Source organism: Phycodurus eques, chromosome 1, assembly GCF_024500275.1.
Source record: "Phycodurus eques isolate BA_2022a chromosome 1, UOR_Pequ_1.1, whole genome shotgun sequence".
NCBI lineage: Eukaryota > Metazoa > Chordata > Actinopteri > Syngnathiformes > Syngnathidae > Phycodurus > Phycodurus eques.
The window spans coordinates 18291958-18315670 of NC_084525.1; the positions used below are offsets into that span (position 1 = coordinate 18291958).

A 23713-nucleotide genomic window follows, 5' to 3' on the forward strand; every position below is an offset into this window, starting at 1 on the left:
ATTCTTAGTCCCCACCACCACAATGTCTTTTGTATTTTTTCAAATTCATCCTGCGGGCCGGATTGTACTCCCTAGCGGGGCAGTTTTGGCCCCCGGGCCATATGTTTGACACCACTAATGTAAATGATAAAACCAATGTTTGTGACAAATTATGTTATCTAGTCTTGACACTTCTATAAAATTAATAAACAAACAGTACTGTCTAGGCCAGTAAGCCCGTATTACTTCAATACATTTGTGCATGTGATGCAGACTATAACCAAGTTGGTAACATGCTGCTGCTAGACATCTACTCAATGGGCATCATGGTGGGCGTAATTCCTGTGGAATTAGATCCGACTGGGCTGCTGTGGGAGCAGCCAATTGTGTTTGGATTAGACTTTTCGATCATATACTGTAGTCTAAGTGCAAACTGCAGGGTTGTATTGTGAGTAACCATGACTTGAGGACTTTCACATTATTGGTTGAAACTAACTTTTGTTAACAAATGACAAGCATTAGCAAGAAGGTAATGTAGCAGTCTACATATTCATTCAATGCTCCTTCTTGTCAAACATTACAAACAGATGGACTCAAATCCAAAACACTACCGGAGTCACAGCCACAGAAACCTACCGAAATAAGCAGTAGCAACATTAAACATATATTGACAGAATCAATACGTACTTCATGTCATCCACATTGCTACTGGCAAGAGTTGTGATGTATTTTAAAACAAAATTATATCCAGTAGCATAACAGTCGCTGTGCTGATTTGTCATAAGGTCGGCCTAATTCTCCATTATTCACGTAAAAAGCCTTATAAAGAAATGACTAAATCAATACGAGGGCGCTTATATGACACCTCAGCACTCTCAGGTGTGCTTCTCTGCCACACTTGTTGGGGAAAGACAGATGAGATGCTAGTGTGCAAGTGCAAAAGTGCCAAATTAGAAGCAATTTCATGGTAGTGGAGAGACCCAATAATAACTGTTTTGACAGAGAAGTGGAGCTGGAATTAGGTCTGAAGAAACTGAATAGTGTATGAAGGTTAAAGGAGAAGCTTTCATATTTATTGTCTGGGCATTAAATGCATCTTTGTCTTTAGCTACAATATAACACTATATAATCAGATCATTCACATTGAGGAATTACTACAGTATATAAAAAGGTCTGTCCAATCACAGAACATCATGAAACAAATGTAATTTTAAATATGGTCTCAGTTGTTGAAGTATCATTTCATTCTTCTTACTTCCCAAAACAGGAAAATATTATAAAACAAAACTGTCATTACACCAGAAATGTTTGTGTCAACGGTACATAAATGTAAAAACTATGATTATAGGCTCTATTATTTTTATTCTACACGCTCAGGTCTCAGTTATAGCAAGTGATCCAGACTGCATACTCGTGTACTTGATCTTCCATCCTTTGTTTTTCCCACTCGAGTCTGACCTGAATGCAACATGCACTTGGAGACTTTCGGTTTGGATACTGGCCGGTGGTGTCGATCCGCAGAATGGTCCATACTCTCGTCCGGCTGTCGAAATCTTCCAAATAACAAGCAGTGAAGGTGATTTATGAAACACACAACTGATGTTAAATATGCAGGAAACCGCATGGCCCAATAGTACATCACCTTAGGGGGTAAAGACAGCGACAGACTGCCTACACACGCATGAGGACGAATACATTGTCGCTGCTTTCAAGTCACATGACTAACCTTCAACATATCGTATGGACATGGTACGTCTGGGTGTCCTTCTATGTCAAAAGGCTCCACAAAGTCCAGGATTATTTTGTAGCCCTCTGGAAGACTGATGGTGTGGTTGCAGTGACTCATGGGCGGATACGGGCTCGGGTAACCAGGACTTGCTAGAAGGCCTGACAGGTTGGTCAACACTTGGCTGAGGCACAGCACTGTTGAGATACACCAATTGCAGTATTTTGTGTCATCTTTCATTATCAAACAGAGCAGAGGGGCCTTTCCCCAGCAGATTTTTCCATTCATTCATTTTATATTAAACATAGCAGTAATTCTGCTTCAATGGTGATGTTTAACGGACCTGCTCTCGCCCGATGGGACCATGACCCCAAACTCCAGACCGAGCTGCACCTCTGTCTCCAGTCACAGCCTCGCAGGGCTCATATGGATACTGACAACCATTCACTTTCACATTGACACCATCACTGAGTGGGAAATAAACCCACGCTGCCTGCATCAAAGGCAGACAAATGTACCACTATACTATCAATGTTTTATTGATATGTAGAACAACCAACTGGTTAAAATAAAACCTACTACAGTTCCAACCTTCAATTTAGAAATATCTCATGCTTAAGAAGCATGGATTCATGGCCTTCAGTCTATTTGAAAAAGAAATACATTATTTTTTTAAATACATATTTCAAACGGGGACACAGTGGCCGACTGGTTAGCACATCTGCATTACAGTTCTGAGGATCTTCTATTGAACAAATGTAATTCTCAATAAATATCCATCAGAATACAAAGAAACCACAGTGGCAGCTTTAAAACATCCACTGTGACAGTAAAACTGTTCCGGCATAAAAGGGATACAGATCTTCCTTTCTGCTTGACCTAACACCCGCACAGGACAAAACAAAAACGTTCTGAGGACCTGGTTTCAAATCTTGCCTCACCTGTGTGGAGTTTGCATGTTCTCAACGTGCCTGTGTGGGTTTTCTGTGGGTACTCTGGTTTCCTCCCACATCCCCAAAACATGCATGGTAGTTTAACTGAAGACTCTAAATTGCGCGTCGGTGTGAATGTGAGTGCAAAAGGTTGCATTAGTGACACAGCAAGTGCGCAGATGTTGTCCCAGACAATACAAATGAGTGTTGCAAAGAAGCTGTAATTGAAATAATGAGTCAAATCTGTGGGCAGACCATCTTTTTGTTTTTTTGCCTTTTCATTGTGTGATTTATTTTGTCTCCCTTCTACTTCTTCCAGCAAAGAATCAGTAATAGTGATGTATTACCTCACATTAGCACACTGTTAGTGTTGCACTAATTTGAAGTTACTTCTCCCTGGAGAATCAACAGTAATTAGCCTTGCCTTTTAGCAGTTGGCAGAGATCAACTGCTTTGTGCAATTTGACTGTAAAATCTATCAGCATAGGCCGTCTGGAATGTAATCCACAATTCTACACCTCTGAAATGGAGTCGACGGTGTGGTTATTTCATATTTAATTAAGTTTTTTTGGGAGGAGCGGGGAGAAAAACAGGCTAAATACCCTGGGCTGGTCACCGGTCAATCGCAGGGCTGCAGGCACATAGAGTATATTCATTCACATTCACACCATCACCGAATGGGAACAGAACCCACGTTGCCTCAACGGTAGGGAGAATGAACTCCTACAGGCCTATACACCATCAGTGACTCTAGTAATTTAATTAAATTATTTCACAGTGATTAATTACAGTATGCATCTTTTTTTATTGGCCCTTGTCAACATATGCCATCGATTGAGGTTGTATTCAATCAGACTTCATCTTGCTTACCTGTACAAGATCTTTTGTTGAGATGGAGGAGGTATCCTGGCCTGCATGTGCAGTAATACCCACCGATGTAATTGTGGCAAAAATGGTCGCACGCTCTCTCTTCATGCAGACTGGACCGACATTCGTTGATGTCTGTACAATCAGAGAGTAAACATCATGCTGCGTGACTGTCTTGGTCTAGATGGCTATCAATTGATTGTGTAAGATGTTACGTGATTGTGTTAATTGGAGGTTGAGGGTCAAGGCTGCAGTAGTAGATCGGCATTTGTTTGTGATGTCCAATTAAAAAAGGAATTTAAATTGGACAAAAGAATCACAAAACTTAGCTGTATAACTTAGCTGTATGACAAGACAGGTCATATAAGTCATTTACTCTGTAAGACTGAACTAATGAACACAGGTAGTTTTTGCAACATCTTCATAAGAATAAATAATTCATCTGTATTAATTTATTTTGTTGTAAAGCTACACTGACACTTACTGACTTTAAAATATAAAGCTCCATACAAGGAGCATCAACCAGAGGTGTGGACTCGAATAACATGATTTGGACTCGGATCATGAACTTGATGACTTTAGACTCCACTTGACAATATGTTAAAAGACTTGCAACTCAACTTGGACTGGAACAGGAATGACTCTTGACTTCACTTGGACTTGAACCCATTGACTTGAAAAGATTGCTACTTTGACCAAAGCACTGAGAAATTAACACTTTGTAGCTTTCTCTTTCTATACCTATATGTGCAACTTACTATTTAACTACAGGAAAATATGATATGTGACAACATAATGCTGAACGTCCTAATGATTATTTATTAGGTCAAAGTGTCCTACATCATTATTGCTAATGTGTAGTTAGGTCTTTTTACTTTTTATAGGTTAACACCCTGTTGGACACCGGGGTAGAGAAATAGACCAAGAGGTCATTCTTTCACACACTACCTAAAGTATGGTTTCATTTTTTTTAAAAAATAATCATAAATCAACAATAAATGTGATAGCTACATAAGGTATACATTCCAAGAACCACTGGTTTACTCAGTGTAGCATGTATTTAACATGAAACTAAATTCTTCTTTGTGTCCTTTTTTTCGTCTCTTTTTTATGAAATATTTTTACATAGCGCCCCGTAGTGTTTCGATTGAGATAGCACAGTTGGATAAAATTAAAACTTTATGACAAGATGATGAATGCCTTATGTTTTTGATACTCACAATAAATGCCAATATTAAACTGAAATCTATTTACATTTGTGTTTGAAATTGCCTCACTAGAAATACTTGTAGACAAGAAAATGCAGTTTCCTGCTATAAGCACAATGTGAATTGAAGACAAATGTAAACGAGGAAACCAATTGGTCGTTCATTATTAAGTGAAATGTCTCATTTTCTCTTGTATATTCATAATTGCTCTTTAACTAAGCAAAATTATATTTTATTCTTGTCATAGAATAACTGAAAACCTACGGTCAATTGGTTTTGAAGTGGCCCCTCCCCTTGACGATTGTCTTGAAGGTGCAAATATTTAGATCAGCCTCCTAGTTTTCTTATAAAGGTTCAATGCACTTCTTTTATCAAATTTGTTTTGATAAATAAATATGGATTTATATATATATATATATATATATATATAAATACAGGATATAATATACACATTCATTAAATATACATATTAATAATGTTAAAATATATTTTTATTTTGTTGGTAAAATGACTCGAAAGGACTCCAAACTCAAAGTGTAGGACTTGAGACTTGATTCGGGAATTGCCTGTCTCGACTTGAGACTTGACTTGGGACTCGAGTGCAAAGACTTAAGATTTACAGTACTTGTGACTTGCAAAGCAATGACTTGGTCCCACCTCTGGCATCAACTGTTATAATGGTGTAAAATATGTTGGACCAGCCAGGACACCTCTCACGTTCAGAGTTGAGTGCAGTGGTTAGGCAAACTGATTTAAATGTAAATTATCAATGCAAAGCTTTGATAACATCATGGAAGTAGGCAATTCCATTGCAGATATCTGTAATTCATAAGTGGATATTGACTGATATCTGTAATGACGTACTCCATACACATGCATGGCAAAAGTGACGTTATTTGTCTTAGGGGAAATGATGTTTCAGATATCTGCATTCTAGTTTGACTCGGCAAAACTGAATTACAGATATCTCTATCTGTTATTTCGACTAGTCACAAATAGTTTACATATATCTTGAATGAAAATTCCAATTATTCAAAATGTAACTACGACTAGTCAGTAAGACTGATATCTGTTGATATCTACAATGTTAATTCTTGATTGTCAAACCTACCTTTTTAATGTTAAGGCTTGCCATAGACAATGCTAACAGAAGACAATGTGTAATGTAAATATAAATTTGAATAAAAATGTTAAATGTAAATATTAAATTTCATGTAAATGTTAAATATATATCTAAATCTTAAATATAAAATCTAATCCAAACTGCAGATAACCGGAAGTACCATAACAAAAGACACTAAAAATTCAAACTACTGGTCAAATAAAGTTTCTCCAAACATGTTTGTTACTTCAGGTAGTTATTAACACTATAATCTATGTCTAGGAGTCCAATTCACTGGATAAGATGGTTTTTATATGTTATTTCAAATGAAAAACACTGTGACCTCGAGTTTTTGTTTTGGTGTGGACCAGAGCTCCGACAACAATCCAGACAACTGACAAGGTGAAAAAGAGTTTAACGCTATGGGTTTTATTTTTGTAGACAGGGCAGCTGCGTCTGAATGCAAAAACTAGTGTATCTGGATTTTTGTGCAAGAGCAAGACTCGCTGCATGCTTGCCAATTTAGTCGACAGTTCTGCGCCAAACTGGGCATACAGAGGCAAAGGGGTGTGTCCTTTGACATTCATCCGGCACATGTGATAATTTGGCGGCTGAAATTTGGTCTAGTTATGCTTGCTCAGACCACGTTTAATTTTTGGCGCAGTATAGACAGATACGCGAGCTCCGCGGACATATGTGGTGGATATGTCAGATGTATTCCATTCGTAGATAAGAAGACATCAAACCCTCTGTCATCACTGTAGAAATCAATTCACTTAATGCATTATTATTATTATTATTATTATTATTACCATCATAAGTATATTTTTTTAATTATCCCAGTGGCCGACACGGGGAGAACACAAACACAAAAGGGGTGGAGGCCGGTCTCCAAGTCCCACTTTATGACAAAGATCTGTGCCAACTTTACATAAACCGCCCGTGGAGGTCTGCTTGCAGTTCCATATAAATATACGATGCATGCTTTGACCTAACAAACCCGAGCAAATCATTTTCTTTTTCCACCTTGTCACCTGACTTACCCCACCCGCCAGCCCGGATTTACACCATCTATGAAAATAGAGCCCTATATCGCAACCATTCAGTGCTAAATTTTTCTCAGTCTTTGCACATGTTTTCAGCACTTATTTTTAAACATCCATCCACTTTCTGAGCCGCTTCTCCTCACTAGGGTCGCGGGCGTGCTGGAGCCTATCCCAGCTATCATTGGGAAAGAGGCGGGGTACACTCTGAACTGGTTGCCAGCCAATCGGAGGGCACATACAAACAAACAACAATTCGCACTCACATTCACCCCAATGGGCAATTTAGAGTTGTCAATTAACCTACCGTGCATGTTTTGTCTGGAGAAAACCCTCGCAGGCACGGGGAGAACATGCAAACTCCACACAGCCTATTTTTAAACATATTTAATATATTTAGAAACAAATCATGAGATTGACTTTGTAGGGTCTTTAACCCATCCATCCATCCTTTAGCAGGGACGCCCAGACTTCCCTCTCCCGAGCCACTTCATCCAGCTCTTCCGGAGGGATCCCGAGGCGTTCCCAGGCCAGCCGAAAGACGTAGTCTCTCCAGCGTGTCCTGGGTTGTCACCTCACCGGGGAGGCGTCCGAGAGGCTTCTCACCCTATCTCTAAGGGAGAGCCCAGACACCCTGCAGAGGAAATTCATTTCGGCCGCTTGTATCCGGGATCTTGTTCTTTCGGTCACGACCCACAGCTCGTGAACATAGGTGAGGGTAGGAACATGGATCGAACGGTAAATTGAGAGCTTCGCCTTTCACCTTAGCTCCTTCTTTACCACAACGGACCGATACAAAGTCCGCATCACTACAGACGCTGCACCGATCCGCCTGTCGATCTCCCGTTCCATTCTTCCCTCACTCATGAACAAGACCCCAAGATACTTGAACTCCTCCATTTGGGCAGGATCTCATCCCCAACCTGGAGAGAGCACGCCACCCTTTTCCGACTGAGGACCATGGTCTAAGATTTGGAGGTACTGATTCTCATCCCAGCTGCTTCACACTCAGCTGCGAACTGCTCCAGTGAGAGTTGGAGATCACGGCTTGATGAAGCCAACAGAACCACATCATCTGCAAAAAGCAAAGCTGCAATACTGAGGCCACCAAACCGGACCCCCGAGGGTGTAGAGCTGGTCCACTGTTCCACGGCCAGGACGAACCACACTGCTCCTTCTGGATCTGAGATTCGACTTCCCGACGGACCCTCCTCTCCAGCACCCCTGAATAGATCTTACCAGGGAGGCTGAGGAGTGTGATGCCCCTGTAGTTGGAACACACCCTCCGGTCCCCCTTCTTAAAAAGGGGGACCACCACCCCAGTCTGCCAATCCAGAGGCACTGTCCCCGATGTCAACGTGATGTTGCAGAGGCGTGTCAACCAGGACAGCCCCACAACATCCAGAGCCTTGAGGAACTCCGTGCGAATTTCATCCACCCTCGGGGCCTTGCCACAGAGGAGCTTTTTAACCACCTCGGTGACCTCAACCCCAGAGAGAGTAGAGCCCGCCTCAAAGACCCCAGACGTGTCAGTGGAATTGAGGAGGTCTTCGAAGTATTCTCCCCACCGACTCACAACGTCCCGAGTCGAGGTCAGCAGCGCCTCATCCCCACTATACACAGTGTTGATGGTGCACTGCTTCCCCCTCCTGAGACGCCGGATGGTGGACCAGAATTTCCTCGAAGCTGTCCAGAAGTCTTTCTCCATGGCCTCACCGAACTCCTCCCATACCCGAGTATTTGCTTCAGCGACCAGCAAAGCTGCATTCCGCTTGGCCAGCCGGTACCCTTCAGCTGCCTCAGGAGTCCCACAGGCCAAAAAGGCCCAATAGGACTCCTTCTTCAGCTTGACGGCATCCCTCACCGTTGGTGTCCACCAACTGCTTCGGGGAGTTCCGTCACTACAGGCACCGACCACCTTACGGCCACAACTCCGGTCGCCTGCCTCAGCAATGGAGGCGCCGAACATGGTCCACTCGGATTCGATGTCCCCCGACTTCTCCGGAACATGAGCAAAGTTCTGTCAGAGGTGGGAGTTGAAACTCCTTTTGACAGGGGATTCTGCAAGACGTTCCCAGCAGACCCTCACAATACGTTTGGGCCTGCCACGTTGGACCGGCATCTTCCCCCACCATCGGAGCCAACTCACCACCAGGTGGTGATCTGTTGACAGCTCCGCCCCTCTCTTCACCCGAGTGCCCAATACATGCGGCCGCAAGTCCGATGACACGACCACAAAGTCGATCATCGAACTGCGACCTAGGATGTCCTGGTGCCAGGTGTACGTGTGGACACCCTTATGCTACTGTTTGGTGCATAGGCACAAACAACAGTCAGGACCCGTCTCCCCACCTGAAGGCGGAGGGAGGCTACCCTCTCCTCCACCGGGGTGAACACCAACGTACAGGCGCCGAGCTGGGGGGCAATAAGTATACCCACACCTGTTCGGCGCTTCTCACCGTGGGCAACTCCAGAGTGGAAGAGAGTACAACCCCTCTAAAGAGGACTGGTACCAGTGCCCAAGCTGTGTGTGGAGGCGAGTCCGACTATATCTAGTCGGAACTTCTCGACCTCACACACCAGCTCGGGCTCCTTCCCTGCCAGAGAGGTGACATTCCACGTCCCCTAGAGCCAGTTTCTGTAGCCAGGGATCGGATCACCAAGGTCCCTGCCTTCGGCCACCGCCCAGCTCGCACTGCACCCGACCCCTATGGCCCCTCCCACAGGTGGTGAGGCCATGGGAAGGGGGACCCACCTTACCCTATCGGGCTGTGCCCGGCCGGGCCCCTTGGGTGCAGGCCCAACCACCAGGCACTCGCCTTCGAGCCCCAGCTCCAGGCCTTGCTCCAGAAAGGGCCCCGGGGACCCACGTCCGGGCAAGGGAAAACTGAGTCCATAGTTTGTCATCATTATAAGTCAACAGAACTGTGATTCAGATGTGCTAACCAGTTGTCCACCGTGCCGATTAACATTTGCATTTAACATGTATTTTTAAATTTAAGGCGGCACAATGATTTTTAAATTTTCAATGATTTTTAGTGTTTCGGGACCTCAAAGTGACCCCAAGTGGGGGGTGCTTCGGTAGTTAATGACCCATTATGGCAGGGAGTAAAAAATTACAGCAGGTCCTCAGTTTACAACGATACCAACTTAGAAGGTTTTGAGGTTACGAAGGAGTTGTAATAAATTAGTTTGTGTAGGGCGTAGGACTTGTGGTCACGTGGCACAGAAAGCCATGCTCAGCTATTACTGTATTTACTATTTTTCATTAAATTTTCTTTTTTATGGCCTAAAAGTGTTTTTCAGACAAATATTTACTGTAATTATGATTTTATTGTGTTAGCATAGGTTAGTGATAGACTGAATAGAACTGAGCGTTCCGATTTAAGTACAAATCTGGGTTATATCAACCACTATAGTAGCAGAACTCCGTGTTCTCCGAATTCAACATTGGTCTCAGTCACTGCATCATTTACATATCTGTTGTTGATTAGTATTACCGCACTACTGTACGTTTTATATTGCTTCATGGCTTTCTGCATCATTTACACATTTGTTGTTGTATCAGTATTGCCGCACTGCTGGAGACTTTTTTGACATTGATTTTGACTCTGAAACTGAGGACCTTGCATCCCATGTCAGAGTTCATTTCATGTTGTATTTGTAAAATAACATTATTTTGACAGGCATGCATCAGAAACATTACTTAGGGTGTAACAATACATGTATTCATATTCGGTGCACCCACTCTATGTACCATACCAAATTCCTACATGGAACATATTAGGTAAAAGACTTTCCTTAAAAGAGGTGCCAAGATAGTAAAATTAAAGTAAAAATTGTTCCCTGTATTTTGTACTGTTGGGATATGTAATTTGACTATATTCATTTTTGTGCATGCAGTAATTGAAGACAGACAGATTTAGGCAAATGTGTGCCTTTCAGAAAAGAAAGTCTCACTATTCTACTGTGCATCACCTTCTGAGGTGTAAAATGCTTGGAAGCCGGTGAATCGCTCCTCATTAGAGTAGTCGCTCCTAAAGACCACTGACATGTGGTTGTCGGGTGAGAGGATGACAGTGTTCCTCGGGGTGCCTTCATCATTCTTCTCTTCTTCTCCACAGAACCGCACAGTATCGTTCCCCTCTGCCAAAACCTGTTTAGACAGGGTCAAGGCACTTTTGATACACAATCAAATAGAGTGAGAAGGCCGTACCTGAATGTAGTCGTATTCGCACAAGTTGGAGGGTTCGATGTTGAAGTGGGTGAAATAGAGTTTGACCCTGTGGCCCTTCGGCACTGTGATGTTCCACACCATGTGCGTGTTATCAGGATATGGCTGGGGGTAGTTGGGGGTGGTAAAGTTGCCGTACAAGCCTGTCATTTCCACACTCAGCGACACATGGAAGAGGAAGAACAGGACAAATACGCAGCCACCACTATCACGATTATGTGTGAGTGAAGCAGTTTTATGGAATATTTTTTAAAACCCGACACTCACCTGGTCATGTTCGTGTCAGTCCTCAGATATGTTCTCTTTCTCTGTGTCCCCCTCAGCTCAGTGTTCTCTGGGTAACTGAACCTGTGTGTCCTTCCCAACTGACAGTTAGGTAAACAAAGTCCGACAGGCACATGATCAGCGTCATCATCACCCACCTCCCCTGGCCACAGATGTCGGAGGAGCTAGACATCAATACCATGTTGAAACCTCTAATCTTGCTGTTCGTCAAGTCAAAAGGAGGATTGACGGCTCGTCACCAACCTTATACAACATACTAGGGATGGAACGATTCACAAAATCCATGGTTCAGTTCGTGTCTCGGTTTTGTGGTGACGGTTTTTGGTTTGTCTCTGCATACTTTGACTCATGAAAATCAAGTACCGTAATTTCTTGTGTATAATGCGCATTTTTTACCCCCAAAAATTGTCAAAAGTCAATAGTGCGGATTATACAAAGGTATAGGAGAAAATGTAAAAAACGTTCACATTTTATAAATGTATGCCGCCATCTAGAGGTTAAGAAAAAGCTGTAGACTTTCATTCCAATATTCCACCGCCACCTAGAGGTTATGAAAAAGGTATACACTTTCATTCTAGTATGCCACCGCCGCCTTGAGGTTATGAAAAAGGTGTACACTTTCATTCTAGTATGCCACCACCACTTAGACGTTATGAAAAAAGTGTGCCTATCCTTTCATTCCAATATGATAGGAGTACATATGACTGACTGGGAAAAGGTGCAATAAACCGGTGTATCCACCTGTCGCAGTTCTTACAGAATAAGTCATGGCTCCCTGCAAGTATACCAGCTTTCTGTTCAACTAAACAAGCCCAAATTTCACACTGCGTACGTGTGAAATCTGTGACTAAATAGAGACAAGATTTGAGTATTTTTGTTTCGTGGTTTATGGTGAGGTTTTTCTAATGTAAAATGTGTACCTTGGCTCAACAAAGGGTGGAATACACTAATTATTACTCTCCTAAATAAAAGGTGAAGTTATTAAACACATCTTATATGATGCACATAGACTGACATGTTTGTTTGAACGCAGCGATTTCCAGTGAGTTGATCTCTGAAGCATAAAAAAAATGAATTTGAAGTCCGTTTTATGCATCAGAAATCTTGCGTTGAAGAGATACAGATACATTACGCTGGTCTTGCGTTCGTCTAGGATGTTATGCAAGTCAACTCAAAACCGGTATTTGGTGCCGGTCGCCAGTCTCTTTGTGGTCTTGGCGGGCACAACAAATTTTCGCAGAACCGATAGTGCATAAACAAGCAAGGAAATAGTGTAGAAAAAAGTGCAAAGCAGGCGAGCGCAATATGCTGCTTTATGATTATCCCATTTGAGTAGAGTAATAGGCAGGACGCGCCCCACTGCAAGATGATTGGGTGATGCATAGCTTGAAGAACATGACCCAAGTAATCGGAAATAAACTCTGGCGCTGCTCTGCTACACTCGAGATCGACCACTGGGAAACTCGAAACATTGTTGGAATGTGCAGAACACATGCACCCTCAGAGTAGATCTCGCGCGTCAACTACTCACAAACATGCACGCCGCCATCGCTGTTAGCATTAACACTATTGTAGAATTTGCATGAATGGTAAATGAGGGAAAAAAAAAAAGAGTTGCTCATGCCAAACCGAACAGGACTTGGGCCGAACTGAAACAGTCGAATAAAACTGTTCCACCCCTAGAACATACAACACATTTAAAAAAAAGAAACGATGCCAGAGGTTAAATACCACTTTTTCCAATGCTTCCGCACTAAATGGAATACCTTTATAGTGTCTCCCCTGTCCATTTTCTAAGAAAATGCCTTCTTTCCCAATGTGAAATAAATAAACTGCAATTTAGCCCCAAATGATTTATACCTTGGCCAAATGAATTTGTATTTTGTTGTATGGGTATCCCATACCTAGAAATAACACAAGCAAAGGAGCAGAAGAATGCAAGTTATCTTAAGACTAATATTAATGGGAAATATGCATTGTTTTTACTGTTTGAACAGCGTAATTTTTCATATTGCAAACAACAAACAGCGATGACAACATCTCTTTGGAGGAGGTAACAAGATGTGTCCTGTAAATTGTTATTCCTATGTGAAAAGACTGGTTGGACATTGATGCAGATCAGACGAGACTCATGCAGCTAATTATTTCAGAGCCTGCTCTCATGGTTATGAAGCTGTGAGATGGTTAAATAAAAGCCCCTCTACAAAGACTACACTTTTGACCCTACCATTGCTTTCAGCAGAACCCCTTTTGTTTGGACATAATCACGGCATACCGTTAGTCACATTAACAATACTTTCCAAGTGAACCGGGAACCATATTGCATGTTCTTTGTTTTTCTCTGTCTGTGTCTGTCCAATGCTTAAATGGTAAGACTTCATTACTATGACTTACATAATGGTAGAGTATTAAATGATGTCTGTTTTGATAAAATGCACATATTGAGAGTGAGGGCATTTCAAGCTGCACGAATTTAACATTTTGGAAGCGTTTAATACCCAACCACACTTTCGCAGCCTGCAGTGAATTACTATAATTATCCACAAAAACATCATTGTTAACTCCCTTTTGCAAATGACCTCTCTGATGGCTCTTTCAAAATGGTGCCATAACATTTTCCTTCACCCACCCCTCCCCCCTAACCCCCCATGACTGTGATGTGTGACTTGGGGGCAAGTTGAGCCGTAATGCTTGAGCACGTTTTGATGGCAGATGTTCAATTTTATTTTTTTTAGTTTTTGAATGTCATCCAGCTGCCACTCTGCCTTTGAGGTTTCAGGAAGGCACCCTCTGACTCCAAACAAATACTTCCTGGAAAAATATCCACTATAGTCATAAATAACGTATTGATGCCTTTTTTAATTAAAAAAAAAAAATGTTTTTTTTACATTTATGGATCATTAGTCATCCGGGTTTGCCGGCTCATTTTTGTTTCCTCTGGTAGGGAAAATACATTTTGAAGTCTCAATAGGCAGCTTTTTTGTCTATCATTAAGCACCGGTTGTATGGTTATACATTGCAGTCAGAGTGATTAAATCAGTGTTTCCTATTATTTTCAGCCTTTCTCAACACTGATTGAAAAGTTGCAAAATGCTGCTGGGTGACATGATGTTCTAATTAGCACATTTGTGACATCATAGCATTCTGTCAGATGTGTTGGCCCTTTCACACATCCTTGCTCGTGACATGCTCGTCATCCATGCTTTCATAGATAATTTTACATTGAAGTTGTTATACTGAAAATTGCAGTGGCAGTCCATGCATTTGGATAGCTGTGCCACCTTTTAATACCACCACTATCACGTCACAATTATAAGAAACCATCAATAGCCTACAATACAAAAAAGCAGTTCAGAATTAATGTTTAGCTAATAACATCGATTCATCCTTCCATTTTCTGAGCCGCTTTTCCTCACTAGGGTCGCGGGCGTGCTGGAGTCTATCCCAGCTATCATCGGGCAGGAGGCGGGGTACACCCTGAACTGGTTGCCAGCCAATCGCAGGGCACATAGAAACAAACAACCATTCGCACTCACATTCACACCTACGGTCAATTTAGAGTCTCCAATTCATGCATGTTTTTGGTATGTGGGAGGAAACCGGGGTGCCCGGAGAAAACCCACGCAGGCACTGGGGAGAACATGCAAACTCCACACAGGCGGGGCTGGGGATTGAACCCCGGTCCTCAGAACTGTAAGGCTGACGCTCTAACCAGTCGTCCACTGTGCCGCCTAGCTAATAACATGACAAAAAACAACAACATCATAATCACCACAAATACTGATTATTAAGGGCCATATTCTCGTCATTTTTGTACCCTCAAGCCAGGTTAGGACTTTAGGTGGAGCAACCCCAAAATGTGGGTGGTCCCTGTCAAATCTGGTTGCATTCTCCCATGGACTGAAGCACTTTTCCTCTTCCGCCCTCCAGAGATTGGAGTAAAGGTAAAACCGTGAAGGTAAAACCTCATATTGCACATTTTGATTCAGGCCTGGCGATAGCTGACTCGTGCAGGACACACTTGGCCCATAACGCTCATCGACGCTTACCGACTGCCCAACGGCCGTAATCTGCCCTGCCACATTACACTGATGGCTGAACGTCGACATACTGTATATTAGAGTAATTGGTGAAAAATATCGGCGTCAGTGAACCTTTTTTAATCTCTGTGAGAAACCTTTCAGCAACAAAACATGCTACTGGTGGCTTGGCGTGCAGGGCTCTCACTATTCCAAAAACTGCAGTCATTGTAATGGTGCAATGGTGAGTTAGATATTGAATCATTTGCTTTATTTGCTTCTCTGTTGGTCATCCAATACGTTAAAGTGACTCACCCGGTCAGTGGAGCAAGAAAGTTTGGACAACCTTTTTTAGTGATGGACCTGCATAAATGCCATCAATCATAAGAACTTTATTCTGATTAAATAACTTTTATTGGATTTATTTCATATGTAGTAAAAAAAAAATTAATTAAAAAAAAAAAACCACATGCTCTTCTTCAAAATCTAGTGTGTTAGACGGAACGGCGCACACGTGCCACTGGCAACGACAAATCCTCTATGTAGGGTATTTTCATATTTAAAGTGTGCTTTATTTTTTTTTCTGTGACATCACAAGTCTAAGAAAGACTCCATGTCCCATGATTTACAGTCAGCCTCAGGCTTCAATGAGGCACACCTCTTTGATGGTTGCGCACAAATATTACGCACCGTGGATGTGTCAGAAGTCTTAATGGGAGAATGTGCATGGATGTAAAGCGTGCAAGCCAGGCGCGTAGAAAAAAAGAAAATAAGACCCTAAATATATTCATGTGTGCTGATTGCCACAGACGTGCTGACGTTGTCGAGGGCCAGCTGAATTGCTCAGAAAAAAAAAGCGAGCAACCCGTTAGGGGTCGCAAACAGCATGCCATCCTTTTCCATGTAAGCCTATCTCCTGCTTCCTCCTCTTTAATACCAACTGCCCTCATGTCTTCCCTCACGACATCCATCAAGCTTCTCTTTGGTCTTCCTCTAGCTCTCTTGCCTGGCAGCTCCATCCTCATCAGCCTTCTACCAATATACTCATTATCTCTCCTCTGGAGGTGTCCAAACCATCGAAGTCTGCTCTCTCTAACTTTGTCTCCAAAACATCTAACCTTGGCTGTCCCTCTGATGAGCTCATTTCTAATTTCATCCAACCTGGTCACTAGAGCGAACCTCAACATCTTAATTTCCGCCACCTTCAGCTCTGCTTCCTGTTGTCTCTTCAGTGCCACTGTCTCTAATCCGTACATCATGGCTGGCCTCACTACTGTTTTATAACTTTGCCCTTCATCCTAGCAGAAACTCTTCTGATATACGAAAGCCGCAGAATACTGGTTTAACAGCCAGTATGCTGACATTTAGAATCCAAACAACCTACGTGGCTCTTCCATTCATCCATTTTCTCTACCCCTTATCCTTATTCAGGTCACAGGAGTGGTGGAGCCTATCCAAGTTGACTTAGGGCGAGAGGTGGAGTACACCCTGGGCTGGTTGCAAACTAATTTCAGGGCACATACTGTATAGACAAACAACCATTCACACCTAAGGATCATTCTAGAGTCTTGATTTAACGTGCATGTTTGTGGAATGTGGGAGGAAACAGGAGTACTCAGAGAAAACCCACCTACGCAAGGGAGACCATAGAAACTCCACATAGAAGGGCAATGGGGGGGGTTCAGCTGCCACCCTCACCAAATGCCTTGACACCCCAGTTGCCTCCCTGTCACCAATGAAGCTACCAATAATAAATTACTAAATTCAAAATTTGATTATAAATGTTCATTGCTCATGAAATGCTCATTATGGTCACAAATAACGTAGGTAACAAGGTAATAATAATAATAATTATTTTTAAATAAAGTAACTACTATTTATTGTTGTTATTTTATGAGAATTTGAGCAATAATCATGGAAGTTGACAGATGATTTGCTTTCATGGGCCACATGAAATGACTTGGTGGGCCAGATTTGGCCCCCGGGCCTTGAGTTTGACACCTATGGTCTTGAGGCTGTAGAATTTAGTGACAGCGCTTTAATTCTGTCAATGAAGTGCATGCATACCTAATGTAGAGTCTTTTGACGGTATATGTGCTTTATATTCACTTAAGTCTGAAAAGATTCATAATCAAAAAATGTGTCTTCATTAAAGTTGTGTTGCATCAAATAATGGCTCAAAGTAATATTTCAAGCTTAGACCTTTGCCAAGTTGCTCTGAATGTCACTCGAGAGCTTGAGACTCAAATGCCACAATGATTAGACATCCCAGGACTGAGAACTAGTCCTTCATATTTTAATGCTTGAATGTTTTATTGATAGGATTGTAAAGATTAATTGCAGAAATAAAAAACAACCTTGGGCGTGCAGTCGCACAATCAACCTATCTATTGTTAAATCGCTATCCAATATACAATTATCATATAAACCTACAAAATAATACCCTTCTAAAAGCATCAATCAAAACTCAATAACTTTTTTTTTTGTAAAATCAGAATTTGTAAGGCATCCTTTGGATTAGGTCTCATTATACTGAGCAGGTATACCTAATGAAGTGTTCAATTAAGATGGATAGATTCTGCAAATAAATTGAAAGAGTCTCAATTACAGCACCTAAGGATGCTGGATAATCTCATCTCTTTAAGACAGGTGGACTAATAAATTTGCTGAGCAATGTAGCGAGATGGTTTACACATGCGTCACAAGTGAGGTCCATTTACAAGACATCGGTATTGCATATGCTTGTGCATGTAGCGTTAATAATTGAAACAACTCAGATGCACACGAGCATGAAGTCCAAACTTGCAGGGAGACAAGGAGGATGTCGGCTGTCTCTGTGCTGTGCTCATGCTTGTGCTCGCGCTACCATGCCTTAAACAAAGTGCTTCCTTCGAGGAAGTCAGCCAGTCAAACCAATTGAAAAGATGAAAGCGCAGCAACTGTTTACATCTGTGGAGTGAACAAATGATGAGGCCAGAGCCTCGGAATGAAACAAAATCTGATTTTGAAAGCTTTTGCTTTATTATGCACGTTGTTCATTTCCTTCTGGTGGCGTCAGTCTTGTCATAATGCGGTATCTCTTTGAACATCATGGACAGGAAAGAAATCATTCTCCTGGACTTAACAGATACTTTGTGAGAGTACAGTATATCCTGTGCCATCTTCATGCCTCTACTCACCCGCCGCCTATCCCCTTGTTCTCCTTTTCATGGGCTGCAATCACAGTCTTCTCAGCCACCCACGTGTTGTAAACTGTAATTATAAACTTGACTAAGTGGGGCTGTGTCGCCTGAGCCGAACACTGAGGAAATGTAGACTTCATCAACTGCATTTTGCTCATCCACTGCGACTGCGCTGAAGTCGTAGAGTAGTGATACTTTTACACAGCACATACAGTATCCTGCTGCAATGTTGGTATCGCATACTCTTCTCGAGTTGACTGAAGTGGTTGACTGTCAGGGACAGCATGGTCTCCTCTGCTATCTTAAAACACAATCAGAGGCACTGACTTACATTTACAACCTAAATTAGTAATATAATATTTGTTCCATGAAATTGTATTAATTGACTCCTAACAGTATCTTCTATTCGGGGAGTATGGTGCAAGGCCAAAATTGAGGAATTCTTGGTTAATATTGAACCACTGGATATCCCACACAATGACAAAAACAGGATACTCTGCCTGTTAATAATTCTGCTGCTCACGCCCTAACACAATATCTCGAAGATCACCCAAAAATTTGTCAGGAGATGTTGCGTGTTGTACGGCCCCAAAGATTGTTGATGGCAGCATATAACGTTACATTGCTACCAAACTGGCCAGGGACTTGGCCAATTACGTGCCCAACTCTCCTCCTCTTTTTGATCAGATCAGAATCAGAATCATCTTTATTTGCCAAGTATGTCCAAAACACACAAGGAATTTGTCTCCGGTAGTTGGAGCCGCTCTAGTACAACAGACAGTCAATTTACAGAACACTTTGGGGACATAAAGACATTGACAAAAAACAATTGTGGAAAAAGATGCAGAGTCCTCTAGCACTTAGAGCAGTTCGAACGACTAATATTGCAATAGTCCGGTGCAATGACCATTGTGCAAAGGGCGCTGAGACTTCAAGGAGTGTATGCGGCTTAAAGTGACGAGTAGTGCGATCATCTGGGACAATGTTGGTTGTGCAAATGTTACAGATACTCCTCAATCAGTGTGCAAATGGAGCAGATGCTACTCTGGCATGAGTGGCCAGAATATGCAAATAGTGCAGCATTGAAGACAGATTAAATTATATGGAAGATTAAAAAATATAGTCATGTGGTCATTCTAAGGAATCCAGTTCTCTATATGGAGAAATACTTATAGTAGTTTTGTATGTGGTACAGAAATACACACTAATACTATATAGAGTAGACGGCAGTATAAAGCACCTTTCCTACCCTACTGCAATCTTTGCTTCTTGTCCCTCTTTGAATTGCATTCAAATGGCACTGTGTACAGTTGTGTCATCCATATTCTGTTGCGTTTGAGGACAAGCTCAATGATGGGAAGGGTGACACAGGTGAAGCCTTCGAAACTCACAGTCTTGAATGATTTTCTTCTGTACTTCGTGCAGTTTGATTGCATTGTTCTGATGGATCATGTCAACAGTGAGGGTCTCTTCCCCCTGATGCCGCAGTCTTGCAATTCTGCAAAAAGAGAACATTCATTTCCAAAAATATGCATGCAGTACTAGGTTTACAAATATATTGGAAAATTGATGTAATGAAACACCTTTTTACAGCATTGTATAGAGTCACACTGTAAACATACGTCATGAAAATACCAATTGCCTGTTCTCCTCTCTGAATGTTCAGACTGTGGTGGACACAGTAAATATATTTAGGTTGGGGTGCACTCAAAGTCCTGCTTCCCTCATTGTCAATCCGCGGACAACAACTTGGTCTATAAAAAATAACATTTCTTTGTCTTATACTGTACCTTCTCTCGCTCCACTTTGTTCCCAAACATCTAATGTTAGTCTGATTCCATGTCAGATAGTCACTGGGGGGAAAGCGTTTGTCTTTTTATAACAGTAGATGCTGTCCCTGCTATACACCCCTTGGCCGCTCAGGGGCAGTGTAGTGCAATACATGCAGGGAGCGGCATATTTACAGCAAGCTACAAAAGAGTAGAAGAAGAAAGTCGCAACAAAACTTTATTAAATTCGTTTTACACAGATTAGGAAGTGAATATTGTTATGTGTTGCTCTGGTGTTTGTGTGTGAATATTTGTTATTTGAAGGTAAATCCGTCCCGTTATCTAATGCTAATGTTAGCTAGCCTGTCAATAGGCTTTTCCATTGTTAGCATTAAACTGGCGATTTCTTAACGATGTGTCTTGTAATCAAATATACAATGTGTGTAAATAGTTTTACAGTAAACTCCAACTGGGGTGTCAATAAACAGCTTAAAGCACACTCAGGGAGGGCTGTGAATTTTGCTGTTCAGCTCCTTGTTAGAGAACGTCCATTCAAAGATTATATCCTTAACTTTTTGGGAGAAGTGCACATACAGTACTTTTTGCAACATCTTCTTTGGTGGTGTGCTGGGAAATTTTTGTCATACAAAACGTGCCTTTGCTCAATAAAGGTTGGGAAACACTGCTATAGAGGTCTAGTTGAATAATTAAGTAGGTACTGTTGTAAATGTAACAATTGATGTAGCATAGAAACATTAGTTACTGTTCCAAAAGTCATATTGAGTTACACTGTATGATGTATTGCACGCCATGTTTCAGAACATCCCCCGGTGCTATTGATTAAAAACGATCCCAGATGAATTAATGTTGAGGCTTTGTGTGCGTTCCTGACGTCAGGCCCATTCCTCTTTCGATTTGGTCCGCCACGGGTGCCTTTTGCAACACATAACAAATACGGTCATTTCCTTGCTAATTCAAATCCAGGCTCGGGTTGAGCAATTCAGCCGGGTGACCATGAAGCTCCAAAGCTGACACTGGTGCCAGAAAGCAATGATGAGAAATGGCACACAGGTGCTGCGCTTGTCGCTGATTCCTTCATTACATTGCTTTGCCACCATTACGCCTCAAACTGATTACAATTCAGGGCCAACACAGGACTTTCAAATGGAAAGACCACAACCGACAACCATAAAGTAGATATCGCTGCTTTAAAATTATATAACAATGCTGACGGACCATGACTCGATAACTCCGGTGGGGGTATGGATGATGGTTTATTTCGAGTATAATTGATGAGACATTTTCTGGTCTGTTAGACTGGAGAAAAATGGTATTAACATGAAACATGGATTTCCAATATGAGGAATGGTGTTGACGGCAGTGAGGAGTTCCCATGCCATTAATTCACTATGCTGCACTGACATATAGGATCCTAATGGCCACCCTCAAGTCTAACGTGTACGAGTGTGTGTGTGTGTGTTTGTCTGTGTGTGTATGTGCGTGCGACTGTGTATGCATGCGTGTCAATGTGTGTGCGTGTGCGTGCATGCGTGTGTGTGAGTGTGCATGCGTGTGTGTGTGTGTGTGCATGCGTGTCAATGTGTGTGTGTGTGCGTGTGTGTGCATGTGTGTGTGGGTGTGTGCGTGCATGTGTGTGTGTAATCATGTGGGTGGCTGTGTCGCGGCCTGACCATTTGACATAATAGGATTTTGTGTTGTTACAGCAACCGCAATCAGGTGTATTGCCATGCCGCAAGAGCCCAATTGTCCTGAAAATAGTCTTAAACAGGCCATTGTGAGACCCTCATCTGCTACTGTGGCAACAAATCAATTATAGGTGCAAAGGCTACGCCAGACAAGGACTGTTCTCGTAACTAATCACAGGAGTATGATTAGACGACCATACTGTACACATTGCACAGGACTTCGCAGTCGTTCAAAAGCAGATTCTACAGCTATGGCTCTTTACTGCCTCACTGCACTCTGATTCCTTTGATGACTCTGTTAACATGAATGGCCCCAAGGCACGAAAGTTATGGGAGGAAAAACTAAAACAAAGCAAAACTTTCTTTAAAAAAATAAATAAATAAATAAATAAAAAACTAATGAACTGTGAATTGTCCAAGCACTTTATCGGGTTGCAACCCAATGTGGTGTGAAAAAAAACTCCTTTAATGCCTGCAAGAAATGTTTTTTAATGAATATACATCCATCCATCCATCCGTTTTCTGAGCCACTTATCCTCACTAGGGTCACGGGAGTGTTGGAGCCTATCCCAGATATCAACGGGCAGGAGGCGGGGTACACCCTGAACTGGTTGCCAGCCAATCGCAGGGCACATTTAAACAAACAACCATTTGCACTGAAAACAGTCAAAAAGTGGACCAATGAAGCCAAGATGGAACTTCAAAGCTGTTTAGACTGCACAGACTGGAGTGTCTTTGAAAATTCAGCTGGCAGCCTGGATGAATATACGGACACTGTCACATCCTATATCAGTTTCTGTGAAGAGGTTTGTGTACCAACAAAATCATTTCGGACATTCAACAACAACAAGCCGTGGTTCACTGCTAAACTTAAGCAGCTTCGCCAAGCTAAGGAAGATGCATATCAGAGCGGGGACAGGGCCCTGTATAATCGAGCTAGAAACCAGCTTACTAAAGAAAGTAACATTGCAAAGAGGATCTATGCAGCAAAATTGGTAAAACAGTTTAGCGCGAACGACTCGAAATCAGTCTGGCGTGCATTCCAATCGCTGACTAATTACAAGCGACGATCCCCCCAAGCTGAGAACAATAGCACACTAGCCAACGACTTGAATAACTTCTACTGCAGATTTGAAAAGGACAGTTTCACTCCACACACAAACCCGGCCGCACCCGCGACCACAACCACACCTCTGACTTCTGCGTTAACCATCCATGAACAGGATGTGAGATGCATCTTCAAACAACAGAAGATTAACAAAGCGGCAGGACCGGACCATGTGTCCCCATCCTGCCTCAAAGTCTGCGTGGACCAGCTCGCTCCAGTCTTCACTCAGATCTTCAACAGATCTTTGGAAATGTGCAAAGTTCCATCCTGTTTCAAACGCTCCACCATCATTCCAGTCCCCAAGAAACCTGCAATTTCTGGTCTGAATGACTACAGGCCTGTCGCTTTGACATCTGTGGTCATGAAGTCCTTTGAACGTCTCATGCTGGACCACCTCAAGAGTTTCACAGGTCCCCTGCTGGACCCCCTGCAGTTTGCCTACCAAGCGAACAGGTCTGCGGATGATGGAGTCAACATGGGACTGCACTTCGTCCTAGAACACCTCGACAGTGCAGGGACCTACGCGAGGATCCTGTTCGTGGACTTCAGCTCA

At 42.4% G+C, this 23713-nt stretch overlaps 1 protein-coding gene across 1 annotated transcript; it reads right to left on the reverse strand.

Annotated features, from left to right (window-relative positions):
• Nucleotides 1–1352: 1352 nt before the first annotated feature.
• On the reverse strand, nucleotides 1353–11366 carry masp2 (MBL associated serine protease 2). The gene is made up of 6 exons (XM_061698812.1): nucleotides 11359–11366; nucleotides 11074–11296; nucleotides 10836–11013; nucleotides 3508–3639; nucleotides 1706–1902; nucleotides 1353–1532 (listed from the first exon to the last, which is right to left on the reverse strand). The coding sequence occupies exons 1-6, from the start codon at nucleotides 11364–11366 to the stop codon at nucleotides 1353–1355; spliced, it is 918 nt and encodes a 305-aa protein (XP_061554796.1).
• Between the last annotated feature and the right edge of the window lie 12347 nt (nucleotides 11367–23713).